Source organism: Mirounga leonina, unplaced genomic scaffold (assembly GCF_011800145.1).
Source record: "Mirounga leonina isolate KUSES-001 unplaced genomic scaffold, KU_Mleo_1.0 Mir_176, whole genome shotgun sequence".
Taxonomy (NCBI): domain Eukaryota; kingdom Metazoa; phylum Chordata; class Mammalia; order Carnivora; family Phocidae; genus Mirounga; species Mirounga leonina.
The window spans coordinates 7,560,516-7,581,564 of NW_023270454.1; the positions used below are offsets into that span (position 1 = coordinate 7,560,516).

Genomic DNA, 21,049 nt, shown 5'->3' on the forward strand with positions numbered 1-21,049 from the left:
GCCCTTGTGGCTGTCCCCTGTGACATAGCAGCGGTCCCCAGGCTGCCCATTGTCATCGCAAGGTGGCCGCCAAGGGGACTGGGGACTGTCAGGACACAGGGTACACCTCTGAGCACAAGATAGGATGCCACAGTGTGCAGAGGATCATGAGCATCAGAAGGCAACAGAATGCGTGCTCCCTGTCCTGGATTTTCCTCCAGCCTAAGAGAAAAATCAGAGCACACACTTCTGAAAATTCTGAGAATCAGTGGAGGTATCTAAAGAGGGACGTTATTAGTTAGGCCATTTAGAAAAGGTTTAGTGGCGGGGGAGAGGGTAGCTGGAGGGCTGGTGGGACCTGGTAAACAGTAAATAGTGTCATCCTGGAATTACGTCGTGAGTTTTTGAGGAAAGGGATATGGTTTGTCCCCAAGTTCATCCTGGAAGGGGAGGTCTGCGTGTGTGATGTCACTGGGTTCCAGAACGACAGCGAGGGCACAGATGTGCAGCTCGAGAGGAGATGGGCTCGTTGTGGAGAGAAAAAGAGAATGAATGAAGGAACACGAGACCCCTCCCTGTGAGTTCAGATGTGCCAGGAGAGGCAGTTCGGTGCCCAGCCTCAGTTGGGAACACGCCGGAGTTAGGACTCGGGTGCCTGGCCCCGGGCTGGGAGCAAACAAGTGGCTGTTTGCAGGAGGACTCTTAGTGAGGGCCCCAGAAGAGCCCAGCCTCAGCAGCATCGTCACCGAGGAGGACATCCGGGTCTATGTGCAGCAGTTCCAGAAGTCCGGTTTCAGGTAAAGACAACAGTGCCCCAAACACAGTAGAGAGCCCATCGGCCAAGAGGGGCTCTTCTGCTCTCAGGGTACAGGGTGAGGCCTGGCTGTCCCTCCTGTGAATGTGTGGCCAGCTTCTGCTTGACCACCTCCGGTGTCAGGAGGCTCACTCCTGAAGATACTCGGCCTGCTCTAGTGTAGGATAACTCAGCTTGCTTCCCCTTATGCTGATAGGCCCCCTCAGAACAGATGGTTAAAAACATTTTTTCAGTCATAACCCCTGAGAGGACCAGAGGACAGCTCTGGGTTCTTTCTTGAGAAAAACACAAAGCCTACCTAAACTCAGAAGTTGCATGTATCTTCAGAGGAGGGTTATCGACCTCTCTTGTTCTTGGTGTTTGTTGGTTGGTTGGTTTGTATTGAGGATTGGGAGAGTGTTCAGGTCCGGGCCTGGCTGTCCTTACCTGTCCAGAGAGGCCTCTTTGAGCCCCCTCCCTATATCCCATTGGAAAGGGTGCGTCCGCACCATATCCACCTCACAAAGTCCCTCTTCAGTAGGTTCCGGGGCCGGGGAGTGGTTTCTAGATGGTGAGGGAACGAAACAAAGCTCCCATTATCTAACACGACAGCCCTCAGAGAACGTGGCGAGCCCTTGTAGGGCCAGCTTCTGTGTGTTTTGGGAAGCTCCCTTCAGAGGCTGTCTCAGCCGAGCCCTGAATGCCTGCACTAGGCCTCGCTCCTTAAAGCCTAGCAGGTGTGTTGGGCAACCAGATGGGAACCCTGGGCTCTGTTCTCTTCTCCTCCTGCAGCAACCTTTGCTCCCACTGGGAAGACTGGCTCTGCACGGAGCTGGCTCCCTGGGAGGTCTGCAGCCGAGTCCTCTACTAAGCTTTCTTGTTTTTGTTCCCTGATCTTCCCCACCCCCAGAGGTCCCCTAAACTGGTATCGAAACATGGAGCTGAACTGGCAGTGGGGCTGCAAAGCTGTGGGATGGAAGGTGAGTGCTGGTTCAGTGTGGTTGCGCTCCCCTATGAGCCCCTCTCGGGGCTTCTCATTGGCCCAGTGAATCTGCCCTTGGGTCAGAGCTGGGGTAAGGGGGATGGGCAGGCCAGTCTGACTTGCCGTCTTTCTCCTTTCTCTCCTTTCCCTCCACTCAAGGGGGTCCTCGAGGACTTTTGCTGATGCTTTCCTTGGAATGGTTGAGGGTGGCATTGGGGCAGGACAGGGGTCTGGCCAGGTCACCACAGCGCTGCCGTGGAAGGCCCCAGGTCTCCTGACCATGCTCCAGGTCAGGGCCACAGAAAGTCCAGGATGACTCCCAAAGCGGAGGAGGATCATGGAGCCCCCATGTCACAGAGCAGCGTGAGGTGCCCTCAGAGAGACAGGCTTTAGCCCTGGCTGTGTCACCTCACCCAAGTCAACCTGAGTCTCAGTGTCCTCGTTTGCCAAGCAGAAGATGCGTTTCCAGTCTCTGGGTCTGCAAAAGGAATAGAGGTAGGCCCCGCTTTTTGAAAGTTCGCTTTTACGGAAGACCTACCTTAGTAGCGGGTTTTCGCGAACCGAAAGAAAGCCAAAGAGGATTTTTGCTTTTAGAAAAAAAAGGCAAAAAGCAGAAATAGCATTCAGCATTTCTTTTGCAGTGAGTCATTATAGAGGCGGTTCACAAGCCAGAGGGGTCCTGCCAAGCCCCTTCCCAGGAACTCCCCTCAGCATCTCCACATCAAGCTGCTGTAGCTTTGAACCCTGTCTCTGAGCATCTGGGCTTGACATTGCTCTCTTTTGTGCATCCGTTAGCAAGGTGTTTCCTAAGGTATCAGAAAAGCCGAAAAGAGGGTCTGGGAAAGTTCAAAAATTTTTTCATATAAATTAATGGTGATTGCTTCTTCGCCTTACACAATTTTGGCTTATGGGAGTTTTCACAGGAATGCTCTACTTTTGGGGAGTGGGGGAAACTTGTAACAGGTCCCCAGGTTACATTGATAATGTTAAAAAAAACTATGGGAAATTTCATTTTTGCGTTCCTCAGCTCACTCAATCACCCTGGTTATCTCGTCGATTCACTAAAACATGAGCACACTCTATGTGCCAAGCACTGGGCTGGACCTTAGGGATCCCATGGCGGTTAAAACAGATGAGGTCCTGACCTCGTGGGGTGATGTCTTGAGGCAAAAGAACATGGAACACAGTAGTTACGATCAGGCTGGGCAGCAACTCGGCCTGGGATCTAATCCCTGTGTGACCTTGGGTAAGGCACCTAACCACTCTGTTCTCCATTGCTGCTTCTGGACTATGGGAATGACAAGAATAGTGCTTACCTCTTAGATGGGTGTAAGGATAAACTGGGTTGATGCCCGCAAAATGCTTAAACCAGCGCCTAGCGCATACTAGTAGTTCCATTCAGGCTCATTATCTTTGTCTCTCATCTGTGACTGACCAAAATGACAAAACCACGGTTTGATAGGCAAAAATCTCTCCCAGCATGGAGGGACATAATGACAGAGTCTTTGGGAAGGTGACACCAGGGGTGCCAACATTGGAAACCCCGTTCTTCTGCAGCTGCCTCCCAGATCTTCCTCCTCCCCACCTCCTCTCGTGCCCCCACGACCAGTTTACATTGTGACTTGGAATATTCTAGAGTCTACAGCAGCCTCAGGATGAGTTTCTGCAACAAAATCACGTTTGAGCATCCCCTGGCTCTTCCTCGTCTGGTAGAGGGGATGCAGTGAGAAGCCCATGGTTTTGCCCATAGGGAAGAAACAGTTGGGCGAGTCCCTTAGGCAGGGACAAACCGATGCTGTTTGAAAATTATAATGGCAGAGGGAGAACCAAGAGGCTAGAGGAGGCTTTCTCCAGCCCACAGTGTCCCATATGTCAGCGGGCGAAAGTAAAGTCATTTCTGCCACCGCTAACATTGATAATGGTTGGGGCTGACCCGTTCATTCTGGAATCCTGGCTGACCTTTTTAAGCATTCATTGAATTCAAAGAAAAGGAATATCAATCTCCGTCCAAGGTCATCTTTCCTCCTTCCTGGTGTCATCTCTTCCGTTCTGTTAACAACCAAAATTCAACTGAGTAAATTTGAAGATCTAATTGGCTTTATTAAATGATTCCTGGATCGGGCAGCATCCCGTCTAGCACAGAGAGGGGCGCTGAGGAGCTGTACCAAGGGGAAAGTTTTTATAGGTAGGAGGGGGTGGCTAGAAAGTTCTAAGCGAAGAAAAGAGAGGATTGTTTCAGGCAAGGTCACCTTCCCTTAGGGGGAAGGGCAGGGGTCTTAAGCACGTTCCCTCACCTTCCTATGGGGTGGGGGGGACAGAGAGGGCCCATGTGACAGATAACCTCATCAGTGCTAATCAAAAAAATTCCTGCCTCAAGGTGCCTGGGTGGTTCAGTCGATTAAGCATCTGCCTTCGGCTCAGGTCATGATCCCAAGGGTCCTGGGATCGAGCCCCATGTCAGACTAGCTGCTCAGTGGGGAGTCTGCTTCTCCCTCTGCCCCTCCCCCTGCTCGTGCTCGATCTCTCTCTCTCTCTCAAATAAATAAATAAAATCTTAAAAAAAAAAATTCCTGCCTTACCAGTTAAGACATTTCTGGAGGAGGTTGGAACTGCAATTAGGTTAGGTATTAAGCTCCAGTTTAGTAATTTGGCCTGGCCCAAGTGACATCATTTGGGGCCTATGGGTTTCTTTTCACAGTTCTGTGAGTATCAGTCACACAGAGTGGGCCAGCACGCATGTTCTTACGTACACACACATGCACACAAAACCCGCATTGGTCACTCCACTGTTGACTCCATCTGTATTAGAAAAACCCAGTCTTGTCCTTCTGTGTGTCTCCTTTACTTTTACACAAAACGCTTCACCCCGCTGACACTTCTGGTCACCAGATATATGGGGGTTCCCCCCACCAAGCAATTCTCTGCCACACCAGTTGGGTGTCCTATAATTCAAATCCATTCTGACACTGTCTCCCCAGAGGTAGCGCCGGATCCCGCAGGCAAGGGTCCCCCAAGACTGCCCCCACTTCAGATGCCAGTCACAAGTCCAGCTTGTCACCTGTCCTTCTCACTGATCGGTGGTACATCTGAAGTTCCCATGACTCCCTCCTCAGATTCAACTAATTTGCTAGGGCAGCTCACAGAACTCAGGGAGCACATTTGCCAGTTTATTAAAGGAGATGACAAAGGATACAGATGAACAGCCAGAGGAAGGGGTACATAGGGTGAGGTCTGGGAGGGTCCCAAGCAGAGGGGCTTCTGTGCCTGCAGGAGTTGGGGGTGCATCACCCTCCCAGTGTGGATGTGTTTGCCAACGTGGAAGCTTCCCAAACCCCATCCTATTGGTATTTGGGGGGGCCTTATGGAGGCTTACTCATGTAGGCACAATCAATTATTAACTCCATTTCCAGCCCCTCTGCCCTCTCTAGAGAATGGGGGGTGGGGCTGAAAATTCCAAGCTTCTAATCATGGCTTGGTCCTTCTGGTGACCAGCCCCCATCCAGGAGCCCACCCAGAGATGCCTCAATGGAACAAACGATACTCCGGGTGCTCTATCTCTTCGGAATTTACAAGGGTTTTGGGAGCCCCGTGTCAGGCAGGGATGGGGTCAAAAGCCCAAATATTAGTACAAGATGCTCACAATGTCCTCATCACTTAGGAAATTACAAGGGTTTCAGGAGCTCTGTGCCAGGAACCGGGGCAGACACAAATATATATATTTTCTATCCTCTCGCACCATCCTTTTCAGATCTCCAGTAATAGCGATGCCTCCTCCCTTCAAAGCCTGGGGAAACAAAGCCAGGGCCACACCGGCAGCACCATAGTGGGTCTTTGTGGGGCAGATGGGGGCAGCGTTAGTAGTGGAGGAAGGCACGAAGCATGAACATGAAGTACTGTGTCCTTGCCCCAGGAGAGGGGCACAAGAAGGGAACGTTTTCTCCCTCCTCCCCAGATCCTGGTTCCGGCCTTGATGGTAACCGCGGAGAAGGACCCCGTGCTCGTTCCTGAGATGTCCAAGCATATGGAGGACTGGGTAAGGGAACGGTCCTGCCCTGGGGTCATCGGCGCATCCCGGCAGAGGGTATGGGCGGCCGAGGAAAGATGGCAGCTGAAGCCACAGAGCAGGAGATCTGCTTGAACCACTTGCTGGACAAGGTTCTCCATAGCATCACTGTCACCTCTTGGGAGCTGTTGTCATGACCAATGCTGCCTTCCCCTGCACCGGCGTGGCCTGTCACTCACTCTCTCATGCATTCGTTCATTCGTTCATTCATTCATTCATTTCATGGGCTTTTACCATGCATGTAAGTGTGTTGGCCCAGTGCTAGATTCTGGGACAGGAAGGATGAATAAGATACGGAGCCCATCCTTGGGGAGCCCACTGTCAGCATTTAATCCCGAACCCAGGAGAGAGTGAAGGAGAGGGCACAGTTAGGAATGAGGTCTTTGCAGAGGTGCTGACCTTGGTGAACATCTGGCCTTGGTGAACAGCTAAGGCTTGCCTGGCAGAGAGAATGGAGACAGGGTGAGAGGCAGGGAACATTCGGGACATGCTGGGAGAATGGCAGGTATTCCAGAAGGCTGGAAGATTCTCCTGAGCCCACTGGGCCAGGCTGAGCTTTGTACATCCATCCATGAGCATAAGCCACTGAGGGGGATTGACAGGAGACAACCTTGTGGGTTGGAAGCTCACTCTGCTACAAATGTGGAGGTTGGTAGAAAGTGGGGAGGCTTGCAGGTGGGGGACCATGGGCTGGCTCATTTATCCTGCCCAGCTGCTGGGAGCAGTTCCATGGCTGTGGCTTTGTGAGCATCCTCAGACACAGCAGACAGTGTGTTAAGTGGGATGCAGTGTGGGCTCTAGAGCCCACTGACAGAGGGCTGCAGAAAGCCATGAGCCCGTTGGGGGTTGGGGGGGTGCTCATTCTCTCTGGCCCTACCCTCTGAAGGTTTCTGTAGAATTTCCAGTTCTTCAGCTGGCCCTTTCCAGCCCTGGCAACTGACTGCTAACCTTGCTGAGGTTTGTGCTTGGAAGGGGCTGCACTTGCCTCTGGGAGGAAAGCCACATTTTTCCCCCAGCATTTTCTACATCATATTGCGCCTTTCAAGGTTTGTGTTGGGAGGGAGCCCGCATGTGCCGAGTGCCGTGCTGCTCCCTCTCCATCCTTGGGGCTCATTGCTCTGACCCGCTGTGGGGATTCAGGGTCCAAAACGGGAGGCTGAACAGCCCTGCGTGCAGACCACCAGGGAGAAGGGAGGCAGCCTGAGAGGGGGGCACTCAGTCACGTCTGCATGGCAGGAGCCACACAACAACCAGGCATTTTCCAGACGGTGAACAAGCCATGTCCTAATAATTCTAAAGAGAAGCAATTTGTGGTGATCAGTACAAGGCAGCCCTGAATTTGAATCTTAGCTCCACCACCTGCTGTGTGGCCTCGGGCAGGTTACCTAACTTTTCTGAGCCTTCATCTTACCCCATAGGATTACGGTCACGGTTAGAGAAGGCAATGCACGTAGAGTACCTGGCACATAGTAGGAACTCAATAAATGCCCATTCCTTTCCTAAATAACGGAGGGTCTTCGGGGGTGGCCTGGGGGAGCACTAACCAAAAGCCAGACTCATTTGCATTCTGCCATTGACTTTTCTGGGTGGGGTTTTCTTGCAGATCCCCTACCTGAAAAGGGGACACATTAAGGATTGTGGACACTGGACACAGATGGAGAAGTAAGGAGATGTGGCAGGGTAGCGGGGTTGGGGGGGATCCCCTGATTGGAGATCAGGACTTCCTGTTCACCTCCAATAAGGCCTTTCCCGGCTTGGCCATTCCCTTCTTCACCTCTGCTTTCACATGGGGTGAGTGGGTCCAGACAGGTGTGAATTGCCCTTTCTTCCCTTTCCAGGCCCACCGAGTTGAATCAGATCCTCACTGAGTGGCTGGAGACTGATGCCAGGGACCCACCGGTGGTCTCGAAGCTTTAGGGTGTGGCTCGTGCCAGCCCCCAGCAGGCCTTCAAGCCCTTCTTCTGTTGGGTGCTCCTCTTGGAACCCATCATTTAATTTTAGTTAATATAAATCTGACTGGTCCTGTCTGGCAGGCAATAGCTTCCAGGTGGCTCAGGGCAGACCCAACCCTTCCCTCTAGCCGTTCCTTCCCCAGCCACGTCCAGAAGCCACGTCTCCTCCAGGTGTGGCCCCTCCCCGAGGCTTCAAGCCCTCATCGTCTCCTGCCCAGAGCCGCGCAGCACTTGGGTGGGAAATACCCATGCCTCACTGCTCAGAGGAATCCATCTAGCCACACATGATAAAATATTTTCTTAGCAGCTGTAGAAGTTTCTCCCGAGTGTTGGCTATCGCACGCAGTTGTTAACTGTCTGCCCTGCGAGATGGTAAGGCCCGTGAGATTGGCGGCTGCCTGTCTAGGTGATCCATCCTTGATCCTAACCCAACAGATGCCTGGCATTTTGTAGATGCTCATTAGATGTTTGCTGGGTGAATCAGAGAATGGAAGCATGGGTGGATGGATAGATAAATGGGTTCATTTCAAATTCTTGATTTTGATGTCCTACCGGGTGAGGTAGATGGCCAATCGCATGACTGTGTCCACCATACAAAGCCTCGATGGAACAAGACTCTTGGGGCGCCCGGCTGGCTCAGTCGGTAGAGCGTGCAACCCTTGATCTCAGGGTTGTGAGTTCAAGCCCCATGTTGGACGTGGAGCCTACTTTAACATGAATGAATAAATAAATAAATAAATAAAGTGTAGAAAAAAGACTCTTATTAAAATGACTCCCAGCAGGGCGCCTGGGTGACTCAGTTGGTTAGGCGACTGCCTTCGGCTCAGGTCATGATCCTGGAGTCCCGGGATCAAGTCCCGCATCGGGCTCCCTGCTCAGCGGGGGGTCTGCTTCTCCCTCTGACCCTCTTCCCTCTTGTGCTGTCTCTCACTCTCTCTCTCAAATAAATAAAATCTTTAAAAAAAAAAAAAATGACTCCCGGCATATCTGTTAATGGAGCTAAATTTAGAAGGAGAAGACCTCCAGATGCTAGTCCTCTATGAATCTTAGCATTAATTGGATACAGTACATCAGTGGGTTTCTGCTGCATAGAATAGAAAGGCAATTTTTGTAATAACACAGCTGAAGTATTTATGGTTACTGTAGATGCTTACAGTTTTAGCATTTATGAGTGGGATCACTTTGTCAGTTTACCTAAATATGTTTTGTCATATTTACATACAAGGGTTTTGAGGCTGGTACTTACTTTTGAAAGAATATCAATGATGTTTGTACTCCTATAAGCACTCTTTTTTTCACTGTGGTAAAATATACATAAAATTTACCATTTTAACTATTTTCAAGTGTACAAGTTCAGTGGCATGAAGTACACTCACTTTGTTGTGCAACCATCACACCATTTGCCTCCAGAACATTTCCATTGTCCAAACATAGACCATACCCATTAAACACTAACTCCACGTTCTCCCTCTCCCTAACCCATGGCAACGCCCATTCTGCTTTCTGTCTCTATGAATATGACTATTCTAGCTAATTCACACAAATGGAATCATACAGTATTTGTCTTTTTGAGACTGGCTTATTTCACTATAAGATCCTTTTTTTGTTTGTTTTTTGTTTTAAGATTTTGTATGTTTATTTGTCAGAGAGAGCACAAGCAGGGGGAGCAGCAGGGGGAGGGAGAAGCAGGCTCCCCCCGAAGTGGGGCTCCATCCCAGGACCCTGGGATCATGACCTGAGCCAAAGGCAGAGACTTAACCGACTGAGCCACCCAGGCGTCCCACTATAAGATCCTTAAGGCTCATTTATGTTGTAGCCTGTATTAGATATTCCTTCCATTTTTTTTTTTTAAGATTTTATTTATTTATTTGAGAGAGAGAGAGAATGAGAGACAGCATGAGAGGGAGGAGGGTCAGAGGGAGAAGCAGACTCCCCGCCGAGCAGGGAGCCCGATGCGGGACTCGATCCTGGGACTCCAGGATCATGACCCGAGCCGAAGGCAGTCGCTCAACCAACTGAGCCACCCAGGCGCCCCGATATTCCTTCCATTTTAAGGCTGAATAATATTCCATTGTCTGGATATGCCACATTTTGTTGATGTACTCATCTGTTGGTTGACACTTGAGTTGCTTCTACCTTTTGGCTGCTATTAATAACGCTACTATGAACATGGTGTACAAATACCTCTTTGAGTCCCTGCTTTCAGTTCTTCTGAGTATATACCCAGAGGTGGAATTGCTGGATCATGTGGTAATTCTATGTTCAATTTTTTGAGAACCCATACTGTTTTTCCAGAGTGGCTGCATCATTTTTCATTCCCATCAGCAATGTAAGTAAAGGGTTTCATTTTTTTCACATCATCACCAACACTTGTTATTTTCTGAGTTTTGGATAATAGCCATCCTCATGGAGGTGAAATGATATCTCACTAGAGTTTTGATTTGCATTTCCCTAATACTTGGTGTTGTTGAGCATTTTTTCATGTGCTTGTTGGCCATTTGTATATCTCCTTTGGAGAAATGTCTATTCAAGTCCTTTGCCCATTTTAATTCATGTTTGTTTTCATGTTGAGTTGCAGGAGTTCTTTATATATTGTGGATATTAATCCCTTATAAGATATACAATTTACAAATATTTTAGCCCATTCCATGGGTCATAAACCCATTTTTAATCAATTATAAAATAACTCCCACATCTAAAAGGCCTTGGTTAAGACCTAACTTGTGTTTCTTCTGCAGTTCCTCACTGTTTTCCATGATGTTTGTGCCAAACCCCCCAGAATGGGGCTGAATGTATCAGCATTGGAGAGTAGGTGTGACCATTTGGCTTATGTCAGAATTTCAAAGACAGAAACAATTCTTGGTTTATGCAACTCAGAAAATTCTAGAGAAAGCCCCCAAATACTAGTCTTTTTTGCCATTTGAATAGATTGAGGAGATGGATATTTGGTCTTTTTCTCGATCAATTTTCCTGGATTCGAGTGGAAAAAGGACTCAAAAGCAGGGGACATTTTAGACAGTGCCATTCCTCTTGGTCTTATGTATTGAGTGAATTTTATGCCCCACATCACATTTTAAAGAGAATGAGTAAGACAAGGAAGTAATATCTGCAGGTCAGAAATCTAATAAACACTCTTCCAAATGTTCACACTATTTCAAAGAAGTGTTCAGTTACCACGTACAAATTGTATATTAAGGAGCTCATTCAGATCGATGAACAAGTATGAGAGGAGAAAAGGTCACAAAACAAGCTTCAGTGACCATTGAAGCAGTCACATTAATTTCCCTTGCCAACAAACGTTTGAAAAAATTAAGACTCAGCAATTATTGAACTAGCTGAGCCCCTCAGGCAAGAGGAAATAAGCAATAAACCATCACCCTCAACCCCGGGATGGTGGCAGCGCAGATTGAATTAACGGATACACACACTGTTTTTGCTGATTTTTATATTCCTTTCATGTCATTTTATGTTTCGCAATAAAGGCAATTTGTAAGATTGATGTGACTGGCTTGCGGGCTGGGGGGAAAAGCGTTCTATCCAAGGGCAGTAGCAGGAGGTGAAGAAAGAAAACAGTGCATGACTCCAGGCTCAGGGAAATCTCCGCAGGGGAGGGATGGGAGCCCCTCGGGCAGTTCGGGGGCACAGTCCAGGCCCACCCGCTCCCCACAGCACCTGGCTTCCCAAATGTCTCAGCGCAGAATGCATTCACCAAAAGGAGAAACTGTGAGTCTGACTGTGGTTGAATGGGGCATCTGTGGTGGGGACAGGACACACATGGCCTTAAGTTGTGGGGACAAGGCTTAATGGAGGGAAATGAGTTGTTACTTATTTGGGGTGATACCAGGCTGACCTTCAGCGCTCTCCTCTCCTCCCTGCCATGGACCTCTCTGCCCCCACCCCCCCAGGCTTGATAGTCACCTCATCTGTGGGTCACGGTTCCAGGGCCTCCTTCCAGGGCTTTGGGACAGTAGCCAAGCCAACCAGGAGCTTTCTCCACCCCTCAGTCCCAAGGCCTCCAACCACTGTGTCCCTCACCAAGCCCTGCCTTTCCCAAGCAAGGAATCTGAAGTTCTATGGGGATGGGGAGCTCCCTCCCCATCTTTTTTCTCTCCAGACAACGGAGCCACGGCACTAGAGGGCACAGGCCCTGCCTCTTCCATCAGGGACAGCCCAAGAGCCAGGCCTTGCTCTTCTGTCTCCTGAAGGTCTCGGTGGAGACCCCCAGCCTCAGGAGCTAGTAGCCACCCGGTGTTAATTTGCTTGGGCTGCCCTAACAAAGTACCACAGACGAGTGACTTCAGCAGCAGAGATTTATGTTCTCACAGTCCTGGAGGCCGGAACTTAGAGATCAAGCTGTCAGCAGGGTTGGGGTCTCCTGAGGCCTCTCTCCTTGGCTTGCGGATGGCCGCCTTTTCCCGGAGTCCTCACGTGGTCTTCCCTCTGTGTGCCTATGTCCTACTCTCCTTATAAGGACACCAGTCCTATTAGATCAGGGCCCATCCTAAAGACCTCATTTTAACTTAAGGACCTCTTTAGAGGCCTTATCTCCATATACAGTCACGTTCTAAGGTGCTGGGGGTTAAGGCTTCACCATAGGAATTTGGGAGGAACACAGTTCAGCCGCTAACAGCCCTTCCCCGAAAGTCAGCTCTGTTCTGTGGCCCCAGGACTCCCCTTTCTATGACCGAGTGCTGAGCCACCATAGAAAGCAGTACGTCCTGGGCTGGGTGGGCTTTCCCTGCGGTGAGCACATGGCTGCCACCCCCACCTCGTACACAGACATTTGTGTCTGGGGGCGGGGGTACAGGCGTTCACGCCCACGTGCACTCGCCAGCTTGGTGGAAATCCTGGTTTGGGGGATACAGATGTGCCTCCGACACTGCCCCTTTCCAGGACTTTTCTCCCGCATCTCTGACCCCAGTTCCACTCCTTCAGCCCAGTCTTTCCTCCACCCCAACTCCAGAGCTGTTGCTCATGCTTCCCGCTACACACCAGCCCTTGGCTTGGGGGGATCTGAGAAGCTGAGATCCTCAGTGGCTGATTTGTTTGTTCATTGCACAAATGTGCTTTGGGCGCTGGCTCTGTGCCAGACGCTGACTAGCTAAGGGTTGGCAAGAAGAGGGTAGTGTCCCCAGAATCCTGCCACCAGCAAGCTCCCTGCTGGGGCAGATGCAAGAGCTTGCTGCCATTTCAAGCTCCCATGGTGTCCCAATGCTCCTCATCCATCTGCTCGAAACTTTATATGGACCCAGAGAATTAGGCAAAAGTGCCCCAGACTTGTTGAGGAGGAAAACGAGATTCGCAGAGGTTAACAGGCAGAACGTGGATGAGGAACCCGGGTCTGTCTGCCCTGAAGCCTGGGGAAGGGAAGGCCTCCGCTAGAAGGCTCTGCCTGGGCTAAGCCACCAGCCTCCTGTTCTGTCTCCCCACAGCGATGGGCGGCTTGCTGTATCCATGGCCCCAGCCTGACAAATGAGCTAACTAACCCAGACGCAGAGTCCGTCGGTACGGGCATGCCACATGGACCCTCCTCCAAGCAGGCACCAAGGGAGCTCCTACGTTAAGACCCCCACGGGCCTCCCACATCACAGCCTCCCCTGACCTATGGAATTAAGGACCCAGGTTTGAAGCGACGCGGTCCTTCGGTTCCAGGATGCCTAGAGTTGGGGTCAGAGGTCCAACAGCTTCCAACAACAAAGCAGCCACCTCAGACTCTGCTCTTCCACCTCGCAGACTGAGAAGGGCCCCTGAGGCAGGGGGCAGGCCTGAGCTGCTATTTGTCTGGGTGGAGCTTGTCGCAACACTGTTTATCCACCTTTGCCGGGGGCCCAAAGCCCCTTGGTGTGCGGAGGATACGTACGGAGCCAGGCCTGGGCTCACAGGTCGCCGTGCTGCCTGCTCCAGACCCTCGCTCCACCTCACCTCTGCACCCTGCCGCCCAGTGCTCGGCTCCCGGAGGAGACCACAGTCAGCCGAGGCCACCGACCCACCACTGGAGCCATGGTAGGGTAACCGCGCAGCCGGTCAGCCCAGCAGGCTGGGCCCATGAACCAGGCACGGGAGGACAAAGTTAGGTCACGTCTGGGGCCTCGGGGAGGCCTCGGGGACCCTCCTGAATTGGACTTGAGGCTCAAGGGGTGGCACTGGGGTGTTGGGGAAGGCATGGGAGAGGAAAGCCTGGGTTGGACTCCAGGGTCTTGACTTGATTGCTGTGTGTGCTTGGGGAAGTTACTTCACCTCTCTCAGCTTCCGTTTCTGCTCCTGAAAATGGGAGTAATATTACCTATTTTGTGACTTTATTATAAGGTCTGTAAGATAACAATGTATAGAGGATTTCAATACAGTGCTCCGTACACAGGCCTCATCCAGCAAATGGGAGGCTTATCCCCAGGGCTCCCTGCTTTGGTCTAGAGGCCAGGAAGCCTGCTGCAGAGTCTCCGAGACTCGGCCCTTCCTGGCAGGAGGAGCCTGGTGGGAGAGCTGAAGGCCAGCTCCCAAGTCCTTCTGGAGCCACCAGGCCAGCTCAGGCCGGCCCTTCCCCAGTCGCCCTGCTCAGCCGGAGTCCACCTGCTAGGTCCCTCCGAGCGGTGCCCCAGACAGACGGGGGACAGGAGCCCTGCGGCCTACTTTCCCGGCTCCACCCCTGACCCCGTCCCTTCTACTGAGAATGGACAATGTTTCCCGTGTGATCCGCCCCCGTGGCCGCAAGGGGTCAAGGGAGATCACAGGAAGCCCCGCACGTAGCTGCTCAGCTTCAGAGCTTCCGACGCGTGTTGCATCTTCCCACTGGCCCTGAGAGGTGACCAGGGCAGAGGAGCCTGGCTGGGCGCCCGGGCCCCAGCCTCCCATCCTATGATGGCGGGAGCGTGGGAGGGCGTCCGGGCAGCCCGCGGCCACATATCTGTGGCCTCCCAGCTTTCTTGCCCTCACAGGTCCATGGATACAAAGGAGTCAAGTTCCAGAACTGGGCTAGGACCTATGGCTGTTGTCCAGAAATATACTATCAGCCCACATCCGTGGAGGAGGTCAGAGAGGTGAGTGTGCATCTATGGCTGGAGACCAGGTCCTGCCCCGGAGAGGAGGCAGGGACTGGGGACGTGCCGGGCTAGGACCCCCCACCTCCACACCCCCTCCACCCCAGAACCGCTGGCCAGGCGAGAGCTCCACGAAGCCGGCTGCAGTCCGGGCCCTGGCCTCCCCTGCTTCAGCGCCCCGTTAGAACTGTCTGGTTCACCAGTGACGGCCGGCATTGCACTTCCAGCTCAGACCTCTCCTCCGGGCTTTCTCCTTGTGTGTCTCAAGGTCATCACAGACCTCCATGCCCCAAACTACACTTCCAGTGTTCTTTTGTTTTTGACTTAAACCTCTTTTGTGCCTGTCTCTGCGTGGGGCACCTGCTTGCTCAAATTGGAGGCCAAGAAGTGGGGCATTACCCTTATCTGGCATCAGTAAGACTTGCCCCAGAAGCTTCCAGAATCCATCCCCTTCTCTAAGGTACCATTGCCGCTCTCCATGCCCAATCCGCCATCCCTTCCTTAACCACCATGACCTGCGGTGGCCTTGTCCCTGGTCTCCCTGCTTCAGTTCTTTCTTCCTTGGAATGTAATTTCCACATCAGTAGAAGTAGTTTTCTTTCTTTTTTTTTTTTTTTAAAGATTTTATTTATTTATTTGAGACAGAGAGAATGAGAGACAGAGAGCATGAGAGGGAGGAGGGTCAGAGGGAGAAGCAGACTCCCCGCTGAGCAGGGAGCCCGATGCAGGACTCGATCCAGGGACTCCAGGATCATGACCTGAGCCGAAGGCAGTCGCTTAACCAACTGAGCCACCCAGGCGCCCCAGTAGTTTTCTTTCTTAAAATGTAAGCTGGATGGGGCTACTCCCCTGCTTCAAGCCCTTCAGAGGCTCCCTATTGTACGTGGAGTAACACTGTAACTCGACTCCCAAGGCCATGTATCACCTGACCTTGGTTCACCCTTTGTTCATAAGACAAACCAAACCTTTTCCTACTTCGGGGCCTTTGTACTTGCTATTCTGAACACCGCCAGGAATGCCTGTCGCTTCACTTTTCACACAACTAACTCCTTTTCATCCTTTAGGTCTCAGGGTAAACTTCAGCTCCTCAGTGGATTCCCACACCACCTTATCTGCATGCAGTATGGCCCCAGTGTTCCCTGTCCCTGTGTATGTTTCCTTCACTGCGTATTTATAATCACTTGCCATTACTCTCTTTCACAGATGGGTAAACTAAGGCTAATAGAGGCTTTGTTATTTTCCCATATTAGTAAGTATCAGAGCCAGGATTCACACAGGGGGATTGTCTGATTCAAAGCCCCCACCTTCTTACGCAGGAAAAGCTACACACTGGAAAAGTGGTTGAGCTGGGCCCAGGAGAATGAATAAAAGCTCCACAGGGGGCTGGGGAAGGGCACTGCGAACAAGGGAAAGTGAGGAGCATGCCTGGTGACTCAGTGGACAGGACAGGGGTGGGGACAGACATGCCTGGAGGGGATGAGTGGGCGGAGGGCCGAAGAGGAAGGCTGGGAAGGTGGGATCAGAGGGCTTCCTTCTGGCTTCCTTCTGAGCTGAGGGAAAAGTTAGAGGTACGCTGAGATGGCCGTAGGCCAAGGCCATCCCTCAGCTGTGCTGGCTTACACAGTTGTGAATTCCTAACAGGCTGAGGCCACTGAGGGCCGACATCTCCCTGGAGGGCTAGTAGGGCCCTAAAACCCGGTTGTGTGGTCAAGGGGGCTCACGGAAGATGATGTTACAGATTTCTTCGTTGTAGAGCCTGTAGCTTTAAACATGCCACAGGCATTGTGGGTGGAGAAAGGAGCTAGTGAAGACAGAGCACTTCCCAATCTCACTTGCTCATGGAACCTCTTGTGGTACCTGTTGTCAAACCAGAGTTCCGTGGACCACATGTGAGGTTTTTTTGAGCAGGGACGTGAGGGTGAAAGGGAATGCATTCATTTAAGTGATACCAGGCGTATATTTATTCGTTCACTCAGTGATCACTCGCGACCAGTGGGGCTGGGTAGACACAGGTACCAAGTCAAATTAAGCCCCTGTCACCCCCAGGGGCCTTCATTGCAGCCCAGGAGGCAGCTGAGCCCAAGTAGGCCAAGAGGAGCAGCCGGGACCTTATTCTGAAGGCACTCGGGTGCCCTTGGAAGGTTTTGTGCTGGAGAAGAATGCGGTCAGGTGTGCCCAGCAGCAGCGGGGAGAGCGCACGGGAGCCCCACCTTAGGATGATCCCTTGGTTCTCCATCCCGCTCACTTCCTGGCCCTGCACACTGGTTCCCTTTCCCGGAGTGGCCTGCACAGCAGCCTCCGGCCGGGCAGGGGCCTTGGAGGCCTGGGGGTGCAAAGCCTGGGCGGCCCGCCCCCCTGCGGGCCCTGCAAGGTCTCCGGCTGCCTCAGGGAGAAAGGCCTGAGCTGGGGCTGACTCTGGTATGGTCTTGGCAGGTGCTGGCCCTGGCCAGGCAGCAGAACAAGCGGGTGAAGGTGGTGGGCGGTGGCCACTCGCCCTCCGACATCGCCTGCACCGATGGCTTCATGATCCACATGGGCAAGATGAACCGGGTTCTCCAGGTACTCAGGGCCCTCAGCTCCCCACCTCTGCTGGCCCCCAACCTGGCAGCCTCAGCCTCCACCCCAGGCCCCAGGAAATGCCTTAGCCTTTGCCCTCAGGCCTCATCCTATTCCCTGTCCCTGAATCCAAAGTGACACCCCAATTCCTGGTGGCCCTGTGATCTCACCCCTCCCCAGAGCCCTCTGTGGGCCTCCTCAAGCTTCTTGTCAGGTGTGGGCGCTTCCTTGTGGCCACAGGATGTTCACCCCCTCCTGTCAGGGCCCCCTCTCTGCTTCTCTAGAAAAATGACAAGCCAGACCCCCAAAGATGCATTTGCAATGACAAATCCAGAAGGACTGACACTTAACTTGTTTACATATGGGGAAACAAGATCAGAGAGGGTGAGTGACTTGCCTAGGGTTGCACAGCCAATCAGTAGCAGAGCTGGGCACAAACTCAGGAGTCGGACACCAGCACGGTGCTGAGATAGTGTCCGTGCAATTCAGCTAGCACTTGGTGAAGGCACCTGCCAGGGCGTAGAGGTCAGACAGGTGCCCTGCACGTTGGGAGCACTCCTATTCTCCCCTCACAGGGCCAGCTCCCCTGAGCTATAGTTTTTGCCGGATAAACTCCTCTCCCCCCCAGCCCTGCTAGCAGAGGTTCTGGGTTCCTCTCTGTTATTTCCTTCTTTGCTCAGGCTGACGGTCTCCACGCTGTAGAAAATGTTCTGGTCAAGATGTCGGTCATGGCAGTAATGAACTCTGATGGCTAATTAGTGAGGATTGGCTCCCACAATTGATTTTGCCCAGCTCTGTGCTCAGGGTCAGTGCAGTGCGCTGATGAGGATGTGATCTGGAGTCACACAGATGTGGATTCTCCTCTCAATTCCACGCCCAGTGCTTGTGTGACCTTGGGCGAGTGACTTAAAGTGCCCAAACTTGAGTTTCCTCCCTGTGAAAGAAGAGAATCTGCTCCTACCTCCCTGGGCTGTGGGGAATCTTCTAGGGCCCTTCTTGCACATGGCGGGAATCTTGTCCGTCCCCTTCCAGGCCCCCGTCTTCGCCCTAGACCTCCCCGGGAGAGCAAGTGGAGAATTTGGACTCCATCTAGCAAACGCAAGCCCCTGCAGAATTAGACCCTCCTTAGTTGGTGACTTTGCACAGCTCTCTAGGAATCCCACCTTCCTAGTCTGGGGGGCCGTGGGATTGGGGGAGAGCGCAGTTGCGGCAGTTGGGAGACCTGAATGCTAGTCCATCTCTGCCAGTGACTTTGAGCGAACCCCTTCTCTTCCTTCCTCCTCATTTCCTTCCCTTGCGAGAAGAAGGGGTTCCACAGAACACACTAGTCCCCCCTTACCTATGGTTTTGCTCTCTGGTTTCAAAGACCTGCTGTAAACCACCATCTGAAAGCAGATGATCAGAGGGATCATAGGACAAGAAGACTATCATCAGAAGGTCAACAGTAGCCTAATCCACAATTCCTACATCCTGCACCTCACTTCAGCTCATCACGTGGGCATTTTATCATTCACATGCTTGCAGGACAAAAAAGGCTGAGCACAGTATGATAAGATACCTTAAGAGAAACCACAATGATGTAACTTTTATTACAGTGTATAATTGTTCTATTTTATTTTTAGTTACAGTTGTTACTCTGCATAATTTATAAATTAAACTTTATCGTAGGTATGTGTATATAGGGAAAAACAGGTATATGTAAAGATCAGTGTTACCTGTGGTTTCAGGCATCCACTAGGGGTCTTGGAACGCATGCCCTGTAGATAAGGGGGGAATGACTGTATGCCCAAAATTCCAGCAAATCCAGGGCTCTGCCCACACTCGGCCTGAGATGACCACAGGCTGGGACAGACACATGTTCATATTCGTGGGACTGGCTGCCAGGTGGGGGCTGGGTGAGAGCCTAGCTGACCCCAGCCTATGCTGGTCTCTTGCAGGTGGACACAGAGAAGAAGCAGGTGACTGTGGAGGCTGGCATCCTCCTGGCTGACCTGCACCCACAGCTGGGCAAGCACGGCCTGGCCTTGTCCAAGTAAGAACCACCTCTCCCGTTCCTGGTGGGCCAACACTGCCCACCACCCCTTGCCCTGGTCTCGGCTGGACACTCAAGGATCTGGCAGGAGAGAGAGAAACACTTCGCAGGCACACCCCCTTTCTCTGGACCCCTGTTCTTTACCCATGGGGTACCTGTCTCCCATCTGTCATGTGAGAATAAAAAGAAACAGGCCAGAGATGGACCGAGCATTAAGTAAAGTTCTTGTAAAGGGGCGGAAAAACTATGGATTAAATTTTTCTTAAAACTTGCAGTAACCAACTGCATGGACCCAGACAGAAGGGTATGCAAAATAAGCACAGAGGAAGAGAAGGGCATGCTGACTGACTCACAGGACTTTGGGATATACTTACCTATGGCTATACTCATCTCTAGCCAAACGTGTCAGTGATTGCTCGGGTTTAAATATAGGGATTTCCATTGAAATAAGCATCAAATATAGCCAAAGGATTGAATGTCTAACTTTAGAATTTCAACCATAGGAAAAAGTGACAGGTGTTTTGGATAGTTGGGTAGCAATCTCTTTGCAGCTGGAAACTGTACCCATGGAAGCCTGCTGTTTTTAAGTGTGGGTGGTCCATTTGCCTTAGCTCTCTTATCACAGGCCCAGAGGTATTGCTGCACCTATTTACTCTGGGAACCATCCAAAGATCATGGCAACTCAAACATTTATGAGGTATCTACCATGTGTAGGTCTTGTTCAGGCCCTTAAGAGGCAAAGACGAATAAAATCCAAGGAACTCCTGGCAAGGGGCAGACCAACATCCAAAATGATCAGCATAATGTAAGACAATACGTTCAATGTCAGAGAAGTGTTCAGGGCACTGTGGGGCCCTTAGGAGGCCCTGGGTTCAGCCTTGGCAGGCAGGAGACCATGTGAGGGGTAGGAATCAGGGAGCCTGCAGAAAGGGGCCTCTGGATTGAGTCCTAAACCAGAAAAAAAAGGAAAGAAGGGATTCAGGCAGAAGGACCAGCATGAGCAAAAGTCCAGGATGGGGGGAGTGTATGGGGCACACGGGGGCCGATGAGCAGATAGTGGGACAGAATCCGTGACCAGTGACAACAGGAAGAGACATGTTCTATTAACGATGGGCATTAGCTTCTGGACTCTGGCATCTCTGTGCCCTGTTGATGGTGTGTCTCTCCCCCCTGGGGACCCAGTCCTCCTCACGTGGCTCCCTGCATGGGGCCCTTATGCTACTCAGAGGGAGTTAGGATGTCCTGTCCTGTGTACCGCAGAGGAGCCTGGGTGGACGGCTCAAGGATGCTCTGGGGACTCCAGGAGTATCTATGGCTGGGGGGCTGAAGAGAAGAACAGAGCTGAGGCAGGCCCCATGCTGGGTGCTTGGCAGGTGAGGAATAGAAGCCTAGTTACAGGGGAAGAAACCAGGGTCTGAAGCTAAGTGGTTTACCAAAGTCACACAGCTGGAAAGTTCTGGAACACTCCACCATGTGGTGGACCAGAGGAGGCAGGACAGCAGTGTGGTGTGGACCCCAGCTCCAGAAGCAGATGGCCTGGGCGCAAATCTTACTGTTCGCTGTTAGTCAAGTTCCTTGACCCGTCTGGGCCTCAGGCCTGGAAAATGGGTCTTAAAACAGGGCGCTCAGAGGCCTGGAGGAGTTAAAGATGGCCCACA

The 21,049-nt window shown here is 51.8% G+C and overlaps 2 protein-coding genes across 3 annotated transcripts in view; both read left to right on the plus strand.

Annotated features, from left to right (window-relative positions):
• EPHX2 (epoxide hydrolase 2) overlaps positions 1-8,615 on the plus strand; it is a 69,696-nt gene extending 61,081 nt beyond the window's left edge. For both annotated transcript variants that reach the window (XM_035022606.1, XM_035022607.1), the window contains exons 15-19: positions 674-776; positions 1,683-1,752; positions 5,707-5,787; positions 7,421-7,479; positions 7,656-8,615. In XM_035022606.1, the coding sequence (XP_034878497.1) occupies positions 674-776; positions 1,683-1,752; positions 5,707-5,787; positions 7,421-7,479; positions 7,656-7,734 (392 nt within the window). In that variant the 3' untranslated portion in view covers positions 7,735-8,615. The remainder of the gene's footprint in view (positions 1-673; positions 777-1,682; positions 1,753-5,706; positions 5,788-7,420; positions 7,480-7,655) is intronic.
• A 4,589-nt stretch (positions 8,616-13,204) lies between these two features.
• Positions 13,205-21,049, plus strand: part of LOC118022113 (L-gulonolactone oxidase) — a 31,638-nt gene continuing 23,793 nt past the window's right edge. The window contains exons 1-4 of the mRNA XM_035022609.1: positions 13,205-13,772; positions 14,702-14,803; positions 17,237-17,362; positions 19,297-19,391. Coding sequence (XP_034878500.1) covers positions 13,770-13,772; positions 14,702-14,803; positions 17,237-17,362; positions 19,297-19,391 — 326 coding nt within the window. The 5' untranslated portion in view covers positions 13,205-13,769. The remainder of the gene's footprint in view (positions 13,773-14,701; positions 14,804-17,236; positions 17,363-19,296; positions 19,392-21,049) is intronic.